General features: G+C 41.8%; 1 protein-coding gene and 1 long non-coding RNA gene across 3 annotated transcripts; one reads left to right on the top strand and one right to left on the bottom strand.

The window, feature by feature from the left end:
- Nucleotides 1-1,655: 1,655 nt before the first annotated feature.
- On the top strand, nt 1,656-10,701 carry LOC137867603 (uncharacterized). 2 transcript variants are annotated; one of them, XR_011102185.1, is made up of 2 exons: nt 1,656-2,055; nt 8,987-10,701. It is a non-coding gene; the product is annotated as an uncharacterized lncRNA (long non-coding RNA). The 2 variants fall into 2 exon arrangements; XR_011102184.1 differs by having other exon boundaries at nt 1,656-2,107.
- Nucleotides 10,702-17,591: 6,890 nt separating this feature from the next.
- sdf2l1 (stromal cell-derived factor 2-like 1) lies at nt 17,592-20,487 on the bottom strand. Its single transcript, XM_068703950.1, has 3 exons — nt 20,228-20,487; nt 18,535-18,731; nt 17,592-18,361 (listed from the first exon to the last, which is right to left on the bottom strand). Exons 1-3 carry the CDS (start codon nt 20,403-20,405, stop codon nt 18,083-18,085), a joined length of 654 nt encoding a protein of 217 aa, XP_068560051.1. The 5' UTR covers nt 20,406-20,487; the 3' UTR covers nt 17,592-18,082.
- Between the last annotated feature and the right edge of the window lie 497 nt (nt 20,488-20,984).

Genomic DNA, 20,984 nt, shown 5'->3' with positions numbered 1-20,984 from the left:
ACATTTTTGTAAAATTCAGCCTGACATTTGTAAGTTTAGTCAACTTTGGGATCTGCATAATAATCTAAAATTGAATTCAGTTGGGGTTGACGTGGGGTTTCAATTTCACTGAAAGATTTACTCGATATTCAGTAGAAAGTATCCTAGTTAAAATGATTATTTCACACCATCAACAATCAATTAAATCTATCTATATGGGTTCCTGCTTGTGAAGCTGCTTAAATGCACATAGAGGCCTTTATACAAATGTTGAATAAGAAAAGACATTATTTTGACATTTGATTCTGAGGCTATATATTTCCCTTCTTGACATATATTTAAAACACGTCACCATAGAGTTGTGTGAATATGTTTTTCAGTGTGTGTAAACATGTCGTATTTTACAAACAGTGTGTTTTAACAGTGTAGCGCTGAGCTCTGTATGTGGACAGCATGTCAGGCTAAATATGGGCAGAGCGCTTCCTTTCGGCCCCACATACTTCACTCGGCAGCGCTACCTCACGCACGAGCGCGCGCGCGCGTGCGCCCGCAACTACATACATAAGCAGTGGGGAGCGTGAACACGCATTCCTTACATAGTTGCTAACGTACGTCATGGCAGACAGGTTTATTCTCAAAGTGAGTGGAGAGAAGCGGAGTGGCGGGAAGCGCGAGAGCCCGCGAAACAGAACGACATGATCCGTGTTCATTAACGACTCCTCCCGGTTCGTTCGTTTCAATATGTTTACAGCCTCGGTGACCGGCGGTCAATACAACGTAAGTCCGCTGCCCTGGACTGAAGTGGCGGAGAAGAGGGAGGAGGCCTTTCTCCCCCTCTTTCTCCCCCTTAACACCCAGCAGGCTTTGTTGACATGAATGAAAAGAAGGCCCGTGTTTCGTACGCATCTTCGTGTGCTCCGCAGCCTAAGACACGGGCTATGGGGCTTCAACTGAAATAAATTAAATCACTGCAACTAGCCGAGATCTATTGTGTATCTCTCCTCAGAACTCATTCTATCTAAGTGACACCAAACGAGCAGCGCCACACCCTCGGTCCTCGGTCCCCGTACCGGCGGAGAGAGAGGACGAAGAAAGGGCTGCTGCTGTGGAAGCGGCTCTTTTCCGCCCGGACAATACAATTATTTCAGCTCCATTGGTCAGGAATGCCAGATTTCACAGGCCGCTGCCCTCCTCCGAGCCTTCGACCGCAGCACCTCCAGAGAGCCCCCCGTCGCCTTTAACCTTTTTCCCACCCCCGGCCCGGGCCACCACACCGCCCCGGAGCCCCGTCTCCTCCAAATGGAACTAACGCCTCCACGTGCATCAGGAGTGGCCCTCGAAAACGTTCCTGCATTTTGGAGATTATTTTTGAGATTTTACAGAAAGTAGCAGTGGATTGCAGCCACGTGTAGCCTACTGTTGAACGTGTGGGTGGTCTCCAGTGTGGAGGTTAGTAGGTGCTGAATGGACTCCTGTAGCGGAGAACGTTGCTGCTTCTATTTTCTCTTTCAAGCACAACAACACGATAAAGCACCTCAAAGGCGGATAATGAGGAATTTGTGAATGGAAGAGAACATTTGTGTTCATTGTTAAAATTAAACCGTACAATGACGTCCCCTCGGTATGTGACCAATCCCGAAGGTGATGAGATACATTTTCCACCAATGAGGGCAGAGACAAGCGGGGGAACGGACCAATGGCAGGCTGGCATGCAAATAAGGAATTTGTCTCGGCAAGAGCTGAATGTCAACTAGTCAAAGATGGAGTCCAGAGCTGGGAGGCCGTGAGGTTGCCAATGGACGAAACACCGTTTTGTAACCGAGGAGCCGTTACGCCTCGAGCACCGCAACTGCAGTTGAAACGGACGTACCGTGTGGGAGAGAGATGGGAAAGGCCAGCACGTTTTTCCTGGCTAAAAGTGGGCAACTGGCCCGTTGTGCTTCTTCTTGTGTGTGGAGCTGTTCAGACCGGCCCTCCTGCCTCCGCCAGGTACCGTTCATCAAAACCTGCGAGGAGAGGGGCCGACTGCTACGGGGCGGAGATGGCGTGGAGCTCGCGGGCTGGACATGGATGTCGGTGGGTCTGATTGGCCGCGGAGAGGTTCCGCGAGCTCTCGTAGCTTAAAACGGTATTGCAGCTAGTGTGTGTGTGTGTGTGTGTGTGTGCGTGTGTGTTTGTGTGAGAGAGAGAGAACGAGCACGAGCGAGCGCGCGTACACGCGAGGGCACGCATGATTAAGAGAGTGATTGACAGTTGAGTGTCCATGCAAGTGATTTTTCCTGACCGCAAACTGAGATATCAAAAGTCATTGGGCTCCTATCATATGAGCTAATCCACATGCTCCTAAGTGGGGTCCAGGGACACCCACGGGTGTACCGGGGCTTTCAGTTGGTCCCTGCAAAACGACAAATGAGCCATTAATAAACACACTAATATAATAACCTCGTTAATACGCCTTTTGGTTCATGTTTTAGATCTGGAATCGCAGGTTTCTTTTTCAATAGGCTTTTTATTCCTGTCCTCTTTTTGTTACACAAGACCTTTTAATCACCAATTGCCCGAACATCTTTTCAAATGAGTGTGTGCATTATTGAGCTGTGGTTTTCATTTAGCATAAAAGTAGTGTGTGAGCTACAGGGGCAATGCAGCAGGCCCAGCGGTAATGTGTGAAACCTGTGCTTTTATGTGGTGGGGAGCCTTCTTTCAACTGACTCACGGCTTCACGTAGAATTAAGCAGCTGTGTAGCATTTTGTCCTCCTATCCACACGGCGTTGTTGCTGAGAGTTGCTGGTGGAGCTGCTCACCTCACTGGAGGAATGTGTGCTGTAGCTGCAGCGTTTTCAAAGTACTGCATATTATTTGACACTGTGCTTTAACAGAACCATATGGATAAAATTACTTTATTTAACGCGTTGATGTTTAAACTTATGTGTTCTTCTGTTATGGAGAGAAAAGCACATAGTCTGTTTCTTTAGGACTAATTCAGCCTGTTTTCATTTTAAACGAACCAAAAGTCGTCCTGCTCGCTGGTGGTCTTGTGGCATTTGTTCGGTATAAGTTACGGCGGTTTTCCTTTTGATCCGCGTGGCCTACATGTGTGTTTTATCCGTTTTGACAGGGAGAATGAGCACTTTGGTTGATCATAAACTTCTCTGAACACTGGAAATAACAAAAGCCCCTCACGGGCCCCCCCACCCCTCTGATTTTTAAACAAGGAGGGTTTCAAATTGCCACTTTGGCTGAAGGGACAGGAATAGTACGGTATTAAATGAGGGTTTCTGGTATTGTATCGCGGAATGTGCTCTTTGCCCTATATATGTTCCTCCACCCTCATTTCCTCCAGGCGAAGTCTTGCTCACTGCCTGTTTTCAGCGAGGCCAGGCGCAGCCCATGTGAGCAGCTTTGGTTCTGATTTCAGTAAATATGTTCTCCTCCGGTCTTAGAACCTAATGCTGACCGGAACAAACCACATGACAGGCTATGGACCTACAGAGTCACACTACCACCATATGAAACCACTGTCAACAAACATTACACTTTGATTTCAACAGTATTGTTTTATTTCCACCAGTCAAGGGTTGCACATCGGAACAATTCCTTTCCAGTTTGCATAAATGATATGCTTTTCTATTTAAGCAATTTACACCACATAGGCTGCATTGTGTTGTTAACGTAATAAGCCTATTGGCTCATTTCACGGCCACTGGTCGTCGTGTGGTGGCCGACTCCCTTCTATAGGCCCCATACTGTCTGTATCACTGGGTAACGCTGGAGCTGACTGCGTGCCTGCTGGCTTCTCAATAGAAACCGAACAGATTTGAAGAGCAGCCGTGTTGTCCAAAGCCCTTTTTCTGTTGTACTACTGTGAAATCAGATGAGCAGTGCAATATTAAAAGGGCATTGGCTGACAACACCGCCCCCCCCCCCCCCCCCCCCCCCCCCCCCCCCCCCCACCCCCCCCCCCCCCCCCCCCCCCCCCCCCCCCCCCCCCCCCCCCCCCCCCCCCCCCTCCCCTCCCTACATCCACCCACCCCTCCTCGCCTCCCACTTCCTCTACTTACAAATCTTATTTAAACGTGACAAGAAAATAGAATAGCTACTGTGATGGCCCTAAGTTGAAGGGACGCCTGGCCCCAGTGTGGAGAGCTCTTTGATTGAAGTCAGTTTGTCGTCGTGGTGTGTCTCTAGCGTGCGTGGCTGTGGTATGGCTGCCGTAGAAGCGCTCTTCACCGTGAGTGTGTCTGTGTGTCCCAGCTTGCAGAGGTCAGCTGCTTTGACGATGTTGCACTACTGTACCATCCACTAAAGCAGTGCAATAGTATTGTCATAGCATTCGGCCTTTGCCTACACTACGGCAGCAGCGCGCCGGAAAGACGGAGGCCGTTAACTGGAGAGAAGTAGACGATGCTAAGCATGAAGGAGCCTCTGTAGGTTCTCCCTCCCAACCCCCACACACTACCTCCACATTCACACACACATTCCCAGCAGCAATCATATGACACAGGCCATAGGTTTAGACTAGAGCGGAACCATTACCACAGCAGCTCTTTGCTGGCTCAGTGTTAGTTCATGGTAATTCTTGGGAAAGTATCCTTTTTTTTATCCCATTCAAATATTCGGTTAACATGTCATGAGTACAGTGATTTTATAGTGTTATCAGAAGATATGTATCATTTTATTTAGTCACTCTAATCAATTATTGGCACACTAACAATTTCAGCCGATATTTGCTCTTTATCATTATGAGGAAAGTCCTAAAAATAATTAAACTCACATATAATATGTTCTTCATTTCATAGATCACAGACCTTTATTTTGAAGGCGATCCAAAGTGATGTTCAGGTTACTCATATATTTATATATATATATATATATATATATATATATATATATATATATATATATATATATATATATATATATATATCTTTCTTTCTTTTCTTAGCAAAAGTTCTGACACAAAGAATGGATTTAAAGTGTTCATTTTAATCGTGTGAAATAAAAAAAGTATCGTTTATTTTGGAAACTCCCTCAAGGACCGCTGGAGGTCCCCAGTCCGCAATTTGGGAACCACCGGTGCCTAAGCCCGGAGGTCCTTGTGACAGGAAGAGTCTGTGGCTTTTCTATTCAAACAAGCTGCATTATTAGGCTGCGTTTGACGCTGGGAGATATAGGCCTCATAGACCACGCCTCCTAAAAAAGAACATTTTGTTCACAGACAAAGTTCAGATCAGAGGCGGTCTTGGTTTGCGTTGCGGACCACGTCAGATGAAGTAACATGCTTTGAGGTCAACTTTCCTAACTCTTCACGCGTTGTGTTGACCAGTGTAATGTGTTGTTCACGCTGCTCTTTAAATGCTGGATCAGGTTTAGCTCAACAAGGCTTTTTAACTCATCTGATTTCATCACGACCAGAGATTAAGTGGAACCACAATTTAACTGTAATAAAAAAATGTTTATGAAAGTGATTTTTTTAAATTTACATTTTAATGTACTGAACATTTTGAGTATAAATCAGTTTGTGGAAAGCAGCCAGACAGCTTCAGGTAACATGGAAATAGAGAGGAATAAAAGAAGTGACCTGTAAAAATAAATCATTTATTCCTAATTTAGTATTTTTGTATGTATGACTGAAATGATGTGCAGCACTTTTTGATCTGCTGATTAATTATCAGAAGATATGAACCAGGCTGTTAAAGATATAAACTACAATCAAAAACACACAAGCGTCTATTAAAGCTCCACTTTAGAATACAACTGTGTAAAACCCTCTGCTTTATTGCATATGAATATTTTATTGGTGACCGTACGTTATTTTCCAGGATAAAAAGTGTACGAGACTTCCCTGTAAAGGAACGTGTGAGCCTATAGGTTAACACTACAGACGTGTGTGTGTGTGTGTGTGTGTGTGTGTGTGCGCGTGCGCGTGCGCGTGGAGCACAGGACTCTTTTTTTTTTCTCTGTTCCAGTCGGCTTTTGAAAGCATAATTTGAGTGTGCAGTCTTGAAGAAGTCACGGTGTGGGTGGGAAAAATTGGGTAAGTTTCCTATTTGGGGCAGGTCGTAGGGGGGATGGGGCTCCTTGTGAGGAATGTGGAGGGCAGGGCCGCTCTGGGGGTTACTGCCTCTGCTCTGTGTGTGTGTGTGTGTGTGTGTGTGTGTGTGTGTGTGTGTGTGTGTGTGTGTGTGTGTGTGTGTGTGTGCGCACGCCTTGGAGCACTGGAGTCTGGAGCGTCATATTTAGCCACTGTTTAGCAAGCGACCGTGGAATTTGCTGTTTGTTGTGTGTCTTCAGGGGGAAAGTGTAGTGAGGGATAGAAGGTCTGTTTTATTTACCAACATATGCTCACGTACATTTAACCATGTTATATGAAGATAGTGCTATTAAAACAATTATAGTAAATATATAGTTTATAGTTTCTTAAATGTATCTAGTTTTTATTGTACTGCTGGTTTGTGTCGTGTTAGTGGAGCTTCACTTTTCTTATTTGAAGTATTAGATTCAACTCCCTTTCTATGTTAATACAAAGTCTAACGCTGTAGATAAATCATAAGTCATGACACTAGATTAAGGCATTTAAGTACAAACACCACGTGAATGAATGTGTTTCTGAAAGCAGATTTCTTTATAGCTGTGCTGGAGCAGCAGGCCCTGTTAGTCCACATGTAAACAGCCTCCATCAGCTGACTGTGGCATGTTATCAAATGAGAAGGACTAAAAAATGCTGAAGTATGGAGCGGATGGGAGCGTTTGGATCGGCAGCATGTGGAAGCTTGCCTTTGTCATTGTGCTGGCAGGCAAATACCAGAGCAGACCGGGTCTATATGAAGTGTAGTCGATGGGGACGGTCCATGGAGGCGGGACTATAGTGCAGTTACAGCCAATAACATGTCTCCTGAAGGACCGGCTACAGCAACCCATCCTGCTCAGCAACATGAAGTTCCAGGCCCACATTAAGGCCCACAGTGATCCACAGGCCACAATAACAACATCCTGTTTACGTTAATACTACTGTGCACAGTGCATGTGTCGTCTGCATCAGCTGCAAATATAAATGACAAATGATGAAGAACGTCCCATGATAAACAATTATAGCAAGACGAGTTTGGTGCATTTTCAGAGAAAAAAGACACTCCGGTGGTTTGTTATTGCTAATGAATATTGTAAATGTAGTGTAAAATATGAGGCTGCCGTTGATCTGAATTAGAGCTAAATGAATGAGTATTTTTATAATCAATTCATTATTTAAGAATTATTTTTGCTTGAGTTGTGCTCGACTTTTTTTTGTTATTTTCTTTGATTCTTTTAAACGAATGAATCAATAACATAATTGGCGGATTAATCAATAAGGAAAATAGCGGATGATTGCAGCCCTAATCAACAGCTGGAACAAAGAACATTCACACTGTTGGTACCGGACGCTGAGGTGCGTATATTTAAGGTCTCGACTGTATTAAACATTAAAATTCCACCAAGTGAGAGTCAGTCATGACGAGTGTCAGAAGACAGAAGGCTCAGAGCGTTGATGGCGGAAATCTTTATGTTGGTTCATCAAAACTCAAATTCTATTTCATAGTTAGTGTCATGCTAGGATTTGACATAACATTGCATGAAAGATGAATGTATTATTGACTATTATTAACTTGCAGCGTAAGCTGTAAAGAACCCTTTTCCCTGAAGTGAGCTTGTGTGTGTGTGTGTGTGTGTGTGTGTGTGTGTGTGTGTGTGTGTGTGTGTGTGTGTGTGTGTGTGTGTGTGTGTGTGTGTGTGTGTGTGTGTGTGTGTGTGTGTGTGTGTGGTGAGCAGATCAAAGACCCGAGCGTCTCTAACATTAGAGTGGGGTTTATTACGCCTGTTGTCTCTGAAGCCTTTGGTTTTAATGAGGGTCAGAGTTCAGCGTTCCTGCCACTGGAAGTAATAGAAGCTCTTTCTGTTGAATATGACGTATCACTGTTTCCTCCATCCTGATAATGGAGATCATAGAGAGAGAGTTAAGTCTGACTGTTACTAATGTGAGGAAAGGTCCCTGAAAGTATTTGTCAGAATAGAAATGAATATTTTACATTTCTATGAACTTTGAAGACATGCCTATGGCCCTCTAAATTGCCTGTATTGTATAAACTATTGTCTATGTGTGTCTGATCTCACAGCACATCCAGTCAAAATGACCACGGCCCGCTCATACTCATCCGATCACATGATTGATAGCCAATCAGAAGCAAGGATGTACCATACATCTGCCATATTGAAAAGAGAATAATCCTTACATCTTATTTTACGTGTCTTTATCTAAATAGCATATAGTTTTATAAGGACAATAAATGGTGCTGCCGATAGATGACACATTATGTAACAAGGAGGATTTAATCAGTTCTATTGTTATAGAAGAAAACATACAATCATAGTATTGAAATGTTCAAATGAAGTAGTAGCTCAAAGTACTGAATGGTACAAATATATGATTGGTACTGCAGGTACCATGGAGCCACTACTCTGGATTCTTCAGCTCTCTCTGAATGTGTTCAATGAATAGAAGAGTGGTGGAGAGCTTCACTGTGCTTGTGAGTAGGAGTCAGAGCCAACCATCAGCCCAGCCTGTGAAGAGGTTAGAGGTAAACCTTCTGCTGGATGGAGGTGATGAATCATTAGTCTTCTGTTTCAGAGGGTTTTCGATATTTCTACATGTGGGTCTGAGCTTTATTTGACTTTATTCTTACCATGTCAGCATGAGAAGGACGATGGCCTCCCGTGGTATGTACTCACGTCTCCTCCGTCTCTGTGCTCACGCTCACTCTGTTCACTTCTTCTGGTTCCTCATCAGTGACGTGGGTTGTTGGAAGTTAAAAATACCAACTAGAGGGAATTCAAGATGACAATTTACATTTAGACAAGTTCTTTAGCTAATATGATAAAGTAGGAGTGGTTTGTAATGATTTTGACCACCTCACAGATATCTAGCTCCCTCTGTTTCTGCTCGTTGACCTCCTCCCTCTTGTGTCTCCTCAGGTCTGAGACGGCCCCTCTCTGAGCACCTCGTCAGTGTCGCCTTGCAGACGAGACCCTATCAATGTTGCCTCTGCTTTCACTAGAGCTAACAGAGTAGTGCAATATTGCTTATAGGGTCTTGACTCTGAGGGCTGATCTCCGCCCTGTGCCGTGCTATGCAGCCGACGTCGCGCGGGCCTTCTGCTCACTCCATTACATCGTGTTCAGCCTCACGCTGCCGCTCGTACGCCGTGTTATACCAGCTGTGTGACGACTTTCAACCATGTAGCTTTGCTGTGAGTTTATAACAGTTTGATTGATATTCGCTTGAGTGCACAATAGGAAAAAGATCACAGAAAAAGAAAGAAAAAGGGAGATATCTTCTCAAAACAACCCAACGAGGGATATGCCCTGGATCGGCACGAAGTAGTAGCTAGCTAGTTTGAACCCTCTTAAGCTGAAGAGATGAATAGTGAAATAATCTGTCATTCTCTACTTTAGGAACCACCTGCTGTGATTCACACAAGAGAACAGTGCTGCTAGATTCCTTCAGTGAAAACTCTTAAATTGAGAATTGGTTCAGCGACATTATACGAACCATTCTCTCTGTCCATGGTGTAGATGTTCACGGCTCTGTGTTTATCTCTGTCTGTCGCCCCAATAGAGCAGCGGTGAATGGAATGAAGACGTTAAAACACTGTCTGTGTAACATCATAATAATCCATACAGCACACTTTATGAATATTCATTCAATAGAAATAAGCTCCAGTGAATAGAAGTTTATTTTTTTCAATGTAATTTGTCAATGCTAGTAGCAGCAAAAATGAAATTCCATTGACCTCCATTGTGTTGGCGTGTATTTGCATTACAAGGAAGGAGGAAAACATGTTTGCTTTTTTTAACATTTGGGTGAACTGGACCTTTAAATACTCCCAATGTTATGAAGGAATTCTATAGGTATTATAGGTTTATTTAAATTTAAAGTGATTTAACTGTTCATTGAAGTTGAGAGTACTTTTCATTGTTTCTGACTAAAAATGAAACAATGTCTGCAGCACTTTTATAAAGCGATTATAAAGGCTGGAAACGTTCACGTTTTGTTTGTTAATCATCACACGTTTAATTTGACTAAAAATGATTTATACAATATGAACATGTTTGACCTGTTTTCTTAGCTCAGTGTGCTCATAGTGTGATCGTTGTGAATGTTTTCATTTAACATTTAGCCACAGAACAGAACCATGAAAGCTTGTTATACTCTGTTCATGTACCAGCTTAGTCTCATTAGTAGTTTTCCTGCCTCTTAAACCTGTATTTACTCCACATGTAGAGCAAAGGTTTGGACAGTTGCAGTATTCTGTATACTGTATACTAGTGAACATGTGTGGTGATTCAGTGTTGAATGTAAAGATGATTTCAGGTTGCATGTCTGCAGGACGCTCTCTGCTCCACACTCTTTCCCTGTTGCACTACTGTGGGAGCTGCAGCAAGCAGTGCAATAATGAAAGGGCATCGGTCAGCTGGGCCAAGCCTCTTCCTCCTTCGACCTGCCTCTGAGCAAGGCACCGCAACCTGCGCTAACTCACACGTTCATCAGGAAGATGACTTCAATAAAGACGATGAGGAAGTGGTGTTTGTGTGTTGATGTGATGTGATGTGGGACTGCTGCCAGTAAGAATGTAACGCCTCCTATACTGTATGTCCGAGACAATAATAAACACTCCTGATAACATAAAGTAACATTCTCTTGATCCCTGGGGAAAAACAGAGGAAAAGAAGGAGTTACAGTTTAAAAGTGACAATATAGACAACACAGAATAGATGAAAAGAAAGGAAGAAATGTTAAACTTCTCTCTCCCTTCTGTTCTCATAGGGTTCTGTGGAGTTCTAATGAAAACACAGTGTGTTCTGTGGATTATCAACAGTAATGTGACAACTATCACCACAAACACATTTCCAGTCACATCCATTGTGTTAGAGTGGAGGCAGACATTAGTACAGTAGCTGACTAACAAATATCCCAAACTGGACAAATCTTCAACTAAGTGAACAATATGTTTTTGTAATTTGGGTTAAGTGAAATAGTTCAAATCACAAAATGACTATTTGTGTGTGTGTGTGTGTATATATATATATATATATATATATATATATATATATATATATATATATATATATATATATATAATATAAGTCTCACTTCTCAGTCTCTTCTCAATACTTCACAAACACATACGTCTTCCCTCAAACCATACTATTTAAAACACTTAAACATACTCTAAATTTTGATATCAGTGTAAAAAAAACCATTTAGATATTGTATCTAAATCGTTTTTTTACACTGATATTTTCTGCCAAGTAGCTTCAAAGTGCACCAAACTGGTTCTACAAGGCGTTTTAATATCTGACTGACTTAAACATGATCTTAAATATGCTGAAAAACATGATTCACTTATGAATAATAGAGAGTGACACTTAGTTTAGCACTCTACATAAATGCATCCAAATCTTTAACCTGTAGAAATAATAGAAAATGGATTTAAATATAATTAATTTTGTTTCTTTTCTATGGTTTCTATTTCTCACTGCCCTGTTTCATCCTCAGACATGAAATAAAAAGAACACATTGTGCAGGTTCAGTGTGAGGCTGTAAGGACTGTGAGCCTCAGTCAGTAGCAGAAGTATCATTGAAGCAGAGACTGTGTAGGTATAGGAACATAGAAACATAGACACTGTAGGGTTAGGAACATAGAAACATAGAGACTGTGTAGGGATAGGAACATAGAAACATAGAGACTGTGTAGGGATAGGAACATAGAAACATAGACACTGTGGGGTTAGGAACATAGAAACATAGAGACTGTAGGGATAGGAACATAGAGAAACATAGAGACTGTGTAGGGATAGGAACATAGAAACATAGAGACTGTGTAGGGATAGGAACATAGAGAAACATAGGAACATAGAGACTGTGTAGGGATAGGAACATAGAGAAACATAGGAACATAGAGACTGTGTAGGGATAGGAACATAGAGAAACATAGGAACATAGAGACTGTGTAGGGATAGGAACATAGAGAAACATAGGAACATAGAGACTGTGTAGGGATAGGAACATAGAGAAACAGGAACATAGAGACTGTGTAGGGATAGGAACATAGAGAAACATAGGAACATAGAGAAACATAGGAACATAGAGACTGTGTGGGGATAGGAACATAGAGAAACATAGGAACATAGAGAAACATAGGAACATAGAGACTGTGTGGGGATAGGAACATAGAGAAACATAGGAACATAGAGACTGTGTAGGGATAGGAACATAGAGAAACATAGGAACATAGAGACTGTGTGGGGATGGGAACATAGAGAAACATAGGAACATAGAGACTGTGTGGGGATAGGAACATAGAGAAACATAGGAACATAGAGACTGTGTAGGGATAGGAACATAGAGAAACATAGGAACATAGAGACTGTGTGGGGATGGGAACATAGAGAAACATAGGAACATAGAGACTGTGTGGGGATAGGAACATAGAGAAACATAGGAACATAGAGACTGTGTAGGGATAGGAACATAGAAGCATAGGAACATAGAAACAGAGGAACAGAGGCCACGTATAGACCAACACAACATTTCCTCCTCAGAGGTGGGTGGTCACATTTACATTTCCTCTGCTCTGCCTGCTGGGACTGAACAGGCCTGGAGAGCCTGGGTCCTCCCTCTGCACCCCCATCCCCCTACAACTCCACCCCCACCCCCACCCTAAAGTACTAAAGGTCAGCACCAGTGCACCTTTCACGGGGTAAAACGAAGGGAAAACAAAACCCCAGCTTTAATTTAAAAACATATTATCTCAGAGAGACAGAAACAGACCATATATATGGTCTGTTTCTGTCTCTCTGAGATCATAATATGTTTTTAAATTATATAAAAACATATAATGTTTTATATATATATATATATATATATATATATATATATATATATATATATATATATATATATATATATATATTTCCTCTGGGGACTAGTTCAATACTGTTTTATGATGTACTCAATGACATTGCTTGTAAGAAAAATCACATAAATAAGACAATATCATATCAAATTTATTCTTCAAAATTAAATTGATTTATTTTAGATTACATGTGTTTGTGGCTAAGATTCCGTCAAAAAACATTGAGTTGAAATTGAGTTGTTTTCAATCTACACCCATTTTCTTACTGAGCTCAAAGAACTAACCTCTGAGTATGTTACCTTTATGTTACCTGTTATCTGTATACTACCGGTATGCTACCTGTATGTTACCTGTTACATGTATGTTACCTGTTACATGTATATTACCTGTATGTTACCTGTTATCTGTATGCTACCTGTATGTTACCTGTTACATGTATGTTACCTGTTATCTGTATGTTATCTGTTATCTGTATGTTACCTGTTACCTGTATGCTACATGTATGTTACCTGTTACATGTATGTTACCTGTTATCTGTATGTTACCTGTATGTTACCTGTTATCTGTATGCTGCCTATATGTTACCTGTTACATGTATGTTACCTGTTATCTGTATGTTACCTGTATGTTACCTGTTACCTGTATGTTACCTGTTACCTTTATGTTACCTGTTATCTGTATGCTACCTGTATGTTACCTGTATGTTACCTGTATGTTACCTTTATGTTACCTGTATGCTTCCTGTATGTTACCTTTATGTTACCTGTCAAGCTTTAATCATCCATAACAACATTCAAGAATTGGCCCATTAAGAACTCAAGACCTAAACGTCCTCGATCTCTTAGATTTCAGAGTACATTCAAGAGATTAAAATGAATGGTTGTTAGGACAGTGAATACAAAGTTTGGATCATCGGATATCTCCTAAATGAAATGGACTTTCCACATGACAGAGTAGTTGTAAGGTTTACCGACGCTAAAGTAAAAGGCTTCTGGGTAAGTAATAGAAAATAGGCTTCGTGGTTATATAAAGCAATACAAATTATATTCAGCTCCTTATGTAACATGATGAAATGTGTTTTCATTCGTTTAACATTTAATTGAACATTGAAATAAAAGAAAAAATAGGAACAAAACCTTATTTGGCCTGTTAAAATGTAAGCGCCTGATCTGAAAATGCTGATGTTTATAACGTCGTTATTAAATGGATAATATGGTTGTAAGGAACAGGAGCCGTTATTTGACGCAGAATGAAGCAGCAGCAGGCAGCCTCACATTCTGATGGTGTCAAACATCCGTACAGGTTTCCTACAGTCTCACTGTGTTTCCGTCCACAACGGAGACTCTGTTGACGGCTTCTATATCCACTGAGTTCAGGGATGCTGGAGGAAATGATGCTGCTGATGATAAAGAATAGGATGATGCTGATGATTATTGTAATTAACGGCCTCCCTGCTCTTTGCCACGCTGTTTGTCTTTTATGGTAATTTGTCGCCATCTGCTGGATGAAAAAGACGGTTTCATGTTAGTAACAGTAGCTTTGGAAGCTTTGGGGAAATGTAGTCCACACAGTAGTATTTGCATTGTTTTACATGAACGAAACAAAACCCCATATCTTGTGCTGGACCTGGTGCTGCAGAAAATACCTTAGTATGAAACATTTTATTAATATCATTGTTATTGTCGTTCTATCTCGAATTATACTTGGCCTATATTTATTTCTTCTTTTTCTCCGTAATTTCATTTTAAACTATTATGTTAATTTTCCACTCAGGTTCTTGTAAATAGAGAACATACATGCTCTATCATGATATATGTGGTTATGGAGATATGAAATTACCTATATCGTAATAGAAGATGATGGCCATATTGCCCATTGTGCACATGTATTTGCACAGATGGTATGGTATTCATGTAATCTATTTAATATCTTATTCTGTTAGAGCTATGTCATTTCATAAGATCTGTATTGGATTCCAATTATCTGTGGTATGGGTGTAACATGTGAATTTCCCCTCTCAGGATCAAATCCTACCTTGTAGAGTTCACTAGACTGAATTATCATGGCTAGATGTTCCACCATCATCTCCGTGTATTTTACTGAGATCTGTTGGTTTGTTCCCTCGTTCTCAGCAGCACAATCCTCTCAGTACTACAGATAAACAGACACACGTTTGACCCAAGCTGTTGGAACAAATCCATTTGTTTCTTTGGATATTTGTCGCCACCTGCTGGGGACATCAAATGTTTTTGTTTGGTGCTTTTAATTAGTTCGTTCGTTTAACTGATAATTAAAGATCCACAAGACTATAAAAAGAGAGTGGGGAATCTATTTAAATAAGATGTGTCTGCACAAACGTTATGTAAATGTGGAGCTACTAGGTGTTTTCATGAGAAAATATCTTTTGAAGAAAATATAGACATAGATGAAAACAATGCAATGTGCTGGTGTTATTAAAAACTGTATAAGAAGGAACTAGAGAACTGACATGTGAGCATTAATATCTGTTCCTATATCATCATTATCTCACCATAACTATCATAGTCCTATAATGAAAACAGTGAGGCCACATTCCAAGATGTCTGGACCGACTGTGAGATAATGAGCAGCTTCACAAACACATTGTATTTCAGGGCTGTTCTGTTGTAAATATGTATGAATGCTGAAGGAGTCACTTCAGATGTGGAAGATTATATTATTGCTTGTTTTTGAAAGATTTGAGAAGACGAATCTGTGCTGCATGTTACCTAAGACAGTCATGTTAACGCGTCACGTGTGTCTTAGACAACATGCAGCAGATTAATCAAGCGCACACCTCAAGTTCAAACCTTTCTAAAAACAATGGCAGCTTGTAAACCACAGCATCAAGTACACGACACATTGTCTTCAGACTCATTTTATTATTGAATTCAGACACCCAACATTTTCTATTTTCTATTTTGTGTAGATGCAAGACAGACGTAATGTGCATTTTCAAATTCTTCTCCAGCGGTCCTGTGTCCTCTGAACTGAATGAAATCAGAGGTGTGTCATATTAGCAAGGGATCACATCTAATAACAAACTGATAATAGTTCAGCAGCCACATCTTTTTAAAATCACCCAACATACATTATGGAAAAAAACTGTAAACCCGTCTGGATTCTATTCCCTTCACATGGGCGACATAAAGTAACACATGAGGGGTCATGTCCAGAACAATGAGTGTTAAAGAGGGAACACGTCACCACAGTCAACATGAAGTGTTAGTGGAGGCTGTTGACGTGATGACTTTAAATAAGTCACATCAGCATGAATCCAGCTGTTCACTGCTTGGTAACAACTTCAGAAAACAATCATATCTGACCACTAACACCACTCAAATATGCTTTATCATCTCAACTAAAAAACAAAGTCTCCCTGCTGTCAGGTTCATCTACATGTATCTGATTATGTTGTCACATAATTATCAACTTTATTTAATTGGTAAGAAAACATGTCTGCATGGCCTATTGTGCCCTGACTAAAATAGTCTCTGTAGAACACACGCATTAAGTAACATTTATTTATTAGGAGTGTACCAAATGAACACTGACCATTTCCTGTAATGATGTAGTTCCTTCCAGTACACTATTTGGAATGTAGCAAAATGATCTTATATGTAATATTAATAAACCTTGAAACTGTTGAGTCATGGTTTTCATTGAGCCCATGCCATAGTTGGTGCCTGACTGTTTTTATTAATCTAAAATATGAGCTAATAAACAAGAAGCTCAGCCAACACTTTGAGCAATGAACTGGTTGAAGTTGCCGTGTCTGATTTATGGCTGATGACAGCTTTCCAGCTGAACACTTCTGGGTCATAAATGTTGACAAAAGACACCAGAATGTGTCTCTTTATCCCAACCCAACTTAATCCAAACTAACCCAATCTGGCAACACCGCTTGACCCCAGAAAGATTGGTTCTCAATTATAGATGTGACACCTGACTGGCTCACACTAAAAGTTCTCCTTATTTTGATCAGCTGATGTGTGGATCTAGTGTACAAAGACCTAAGTAGAGCTCAAGGATAAACTTTTGTTTGTTTACAAGAAAACTCCACAGAGAGGATTCAGACAGAGCTCCACACTCCACATCAAAGTATGGCACTATTGTAACTTTAAAACTTGTTTTGCTCCCGTAGCTCAGGGGGAACTTTGTAGGAGGAGGTAAGTTCTAAGTTGCTGATGGTGGTCAAAGCTCTCCGCAGTCTGGGCCACTTCACTTAGTTCTACTTTCACTCATTAGCTTTTATTTCACAGTTGGACGTTACACAGAGTTCAGAGGACTTTTAGGGACATGTGACTGTTGTTTGGAGCACAGACATGTGTTTAGGAGAAGCAGACCAACTGCTACGGAGACTTTGGTAAATCCTATTGGAACTGTTGAACTGGCACAAACCAGTTGGAGTGTGGTACATCAAACTACAGCCCGAAGACGTCGGGTCAGAAGACTCACAGTCCAAAAGAACATCCATCTGAAATCTAAGGCAAGCGACTCACCTCCGCAGCAGGTGCTCTGGACTGAGGAGTCAACGTCTACATGTCTGCCTCTGAAAGGCTGGAGAGCGATGCAAAGATGAGTGCCTTTCTATTGACCCGACTTTGTATGTCATTAATCGATAAAAAAAAATATTCATGGCATTACTTTTGAAAGTAGAGTTTTAGTAGCCAAAACCTTTTACTATACATCATCAGAGGAACAGTCCAAACTTCAGATTTCATAAAAACAAAGAAAAGCAACATAATGTTTAGAACTATGATGACTGACATTTACTAGATGTTGGAAAATGATGCAGATTAATTTCATGTCAATTGAAAAATTATCAATATTTCAAAAGTGAAACTAGAAATTACAACAGCGATTTGGGTATTTCACGTGTTGTGTTTTTTTCAGAATAAATATTTTCTCCTTATGAAAGGACCACATGACATAACTTCATATAGTAGCACTGGTGTTGATCTTTATATAAAATAACTAAATCCCTCTGGTGTCAGACCCCCCTGAGTGTTTCACATGTACAGAGGTGACTCCGTCTAATATTCTACATCATTCACACTTGACGTGGTTTGGTCCAAGAGAGCCAACCCCCCATGAACAGGGATTCCCCTCTTCGTGTCGCCCAGTGATAATGTCAGAGCTCATCGTGGCGCAGCGGCACCTGGCTGGGCTGGAGGAAGACGCCCTCCATGGAGCGCCACCAGTTGTGCTGGTTCGGAGAGCTCATGCCGTGCACCTCTCGCTGGCCGCGGATGGGGTGGCCGTACTGCTCTCCCGTCACGCTCAGGAAGACGTCGGTGCCCACGTGTTTGAAGCGCACGGCCTCATCGCGCTCCCAGTGATCGCCGTCACACTGCACCGTCCACGTGTCCAGGTCGTCACCCTCGCCGTTCTCTCCGAAGGCGCTGACCTCCTGCAGGCCACACAGACAGGACAGCAGACCCACAATGAATGTGTTCTACTAAAATAAAATCATGTGTGTATCCAAAGCCCGATAAATATTCTTCTGTGCCACAGAGCTCCATTGTTGACCAAAAACTGTTACCAACAAATACAAGTAGAACCTGGAGGGTGTCAGTGTCTGACCTGGTTGTTAGACAGGGGGGAGCTGAAGCGGTGTGTGTGGAGGTTCCGACTGGTCTTCATGTGTGTGATGCGGATGACCTGACCACACCTGATGGATGCTCCGCGCTGACACGGACGGTTGGGCTTCCCACGTATCTGCCAGTAACTGTTGGCATCGTCTGCGTTCTCCACTCCAGTTACAGACTGCTGTCCACTGCCTACACACACACACACACACACACACACACACACACACACACACACACACACACACACACACACACACACACACACACACACACACACACACACACACACACACACTCTATTGAACACGTCACACAGTAGAACTCTTAATGGAACTTTAGCTTCTGTAAGTGATGAAAACATGGACGAAGAAAAAGACCCAATAAAAACATTAAAGCAGAGAACTTTTATTTTGGATAACTGCTAAATTAAACACAACAACTATACTAGACACAACAATACCTCTTGTAAAGTAGGGGAAACATTAAAGAGCAATGGTTGCAATCTGCTATGAATGGAGAGAAGAAGCACAGATACTACAGGAAGGTTGAAGGTTGACGCTACAACAGATGGTCCATTCATATACAAACATGAAGTCTGAGCTCTGCATTAAACCCATCCTAGGCATGAAAAAGGACCACTCTCCCCACTGAGCCACAGCGTATGAGCCCGACATCCGGCCCTACTCTTCTTCTGGTTGGCTATGCCCCTGCTAGTGTTCCAGGTCTCTGCTAAATGCTAACATTAGCCTAGCACACCCATCCAAAGGCCCCATATGTAAGGTACTATCACACAACATGTGATAGAAGAGATAGAATGAAGACGTAGCAGATGAGTACGATACAGTACTGTACATCAGCTTCTAGTTATACCTCATGTATTATTACATTTACGTGAACGTAATGTGACAGTTTTGTCAATATGCATTTAGCTTATGTGTGTTCTTATTGCAGCATTACTCTCACAGGCCAGTGTTGAACGGTTGAATTGTCAGGTGTCACTTTCAGGCTCTGTTTGAAGAGGGGAAACTCTTTACAGAGCCGTGTGTGTGTGTGTGTGTGTGTGTGTGTGTGTGTGTGTGTACACAGCTGGTTAGAGCTGTGCTAGTGAGATAGATACACCAGCATCCAGCAGTGGAGAGACTTGTGACAGTATATGGGGAAAGGAGAAGAGGGAGGTCAAGTGAAGCAAATGAGGATAATACAACACATGATTATGTGAATAGACTATCATTTTATCATCATCATCATCATCATCATCACGGCATGGGGGACTTGCATGTGAACAGAAGATTTCTTCCAAGAATATGTAGTGATTTGTACGAAGACAGTCAAATAGTTGTACTTCAACTCTTCATTCCTGAAATATTCTTGATATTCCAAGAAATACAAATGATCCGACGACATTTGCTTGATGGATTGGATTCTCTGGACCTAATCCACCATAGCACCTGCTCTACATGCTGCCACAGCGCGAACAGGAAACTACAAAGACAAACTACAAAGACGAACTACAAAGACGATTTCATATTTTCTTTCTTTGCTGGCAAAATCAAACACCTTCAGAGATGAATTTAACACATTTCACAGATGAAAACCACCCGTCTTCATTTCGGCGTAAGACACACGCGACAAAGACTATTCGTTTTAAGTACTTATTGATATGTGGTCTGTTTGAGTGAAGTTACCTGAGCCATACTTGACGTCGTGGGAGTGCAGGCGGACGTTGTGTCTGGTGTTGAGCAGCTTGACCAGTGAGCCGCAGGTCACGTGGCTGAGCTCCGACTCTCTCCCGTCCCCTCTGGACCACAGCAGCAGAAACAGTAGGGACCGGACCAGGACGTGGACAGTATGAAGGACCTCCATCTTCGTGCCTCTCCTTTCTCCTTACCGACAGACGGTTACAGGAACAGCAGTGACAGTCACTTTAAACGTTACTGCTGATGGCGACCAATCACAGTTTGACAAGTCCTAAAACACGGAAGTACATGTCGACACGTGATAGGCCGTAGTACGTGCACATGCGGCCATGGGGCTCTTTTCATTGGGCGCATCCCAACTCTTAAATTACATCCGCTTCCGTCACTTGCGTGTTTTCTTTGCATCTAGGTCCCTTCCACTCTTTATAATTATGTATATGTATATGTATATGTATGTATATACATATACATACTTACTTGCATGTTGAATACACTTATTGTAAGTCGCTTTGGATAAAAGCGTCTGCTAAATGACTGTAATGTAATGTTTTCTTTGCTCTAGGTCTCTCCCACCTGGGATGGATCCTCTTTTTATATGTATATATATACGTACGTATGTATATACATATGTATATATGATGGAGAGACCTGAGAGACACCAGAAACCATGCAAGGAGAGAGGAATATGTTTTTAGAGAGATGAGATGTTCTTTCCTCTGAAGCGTCACGCCCCACTGTAAAATCC

This window comes from Cebidichthys violaceus, unplaced genomic scaffold, assembly GCF_023349555.1.
Source record: "Cebidichthys violaceus isolate CVI_PGR_0920_01 unplaced genomic scaffold, fCebVio1.0.p SCAF_9, whole genome shotgun sequence".
In the NCBI taxonomy this organism is placed as follows: Eukaryota; Metazoa; Chordata; class Actinopteri; order Perciformes; family Stichaeidae; genus Cebidichthys; species Cebidichthys violaceus.
The sequence above is the reverse complement of the archived record's forward strand: the minus strand, read 5'-3'. Positions and strand labels throughout refer to the sequence as shown.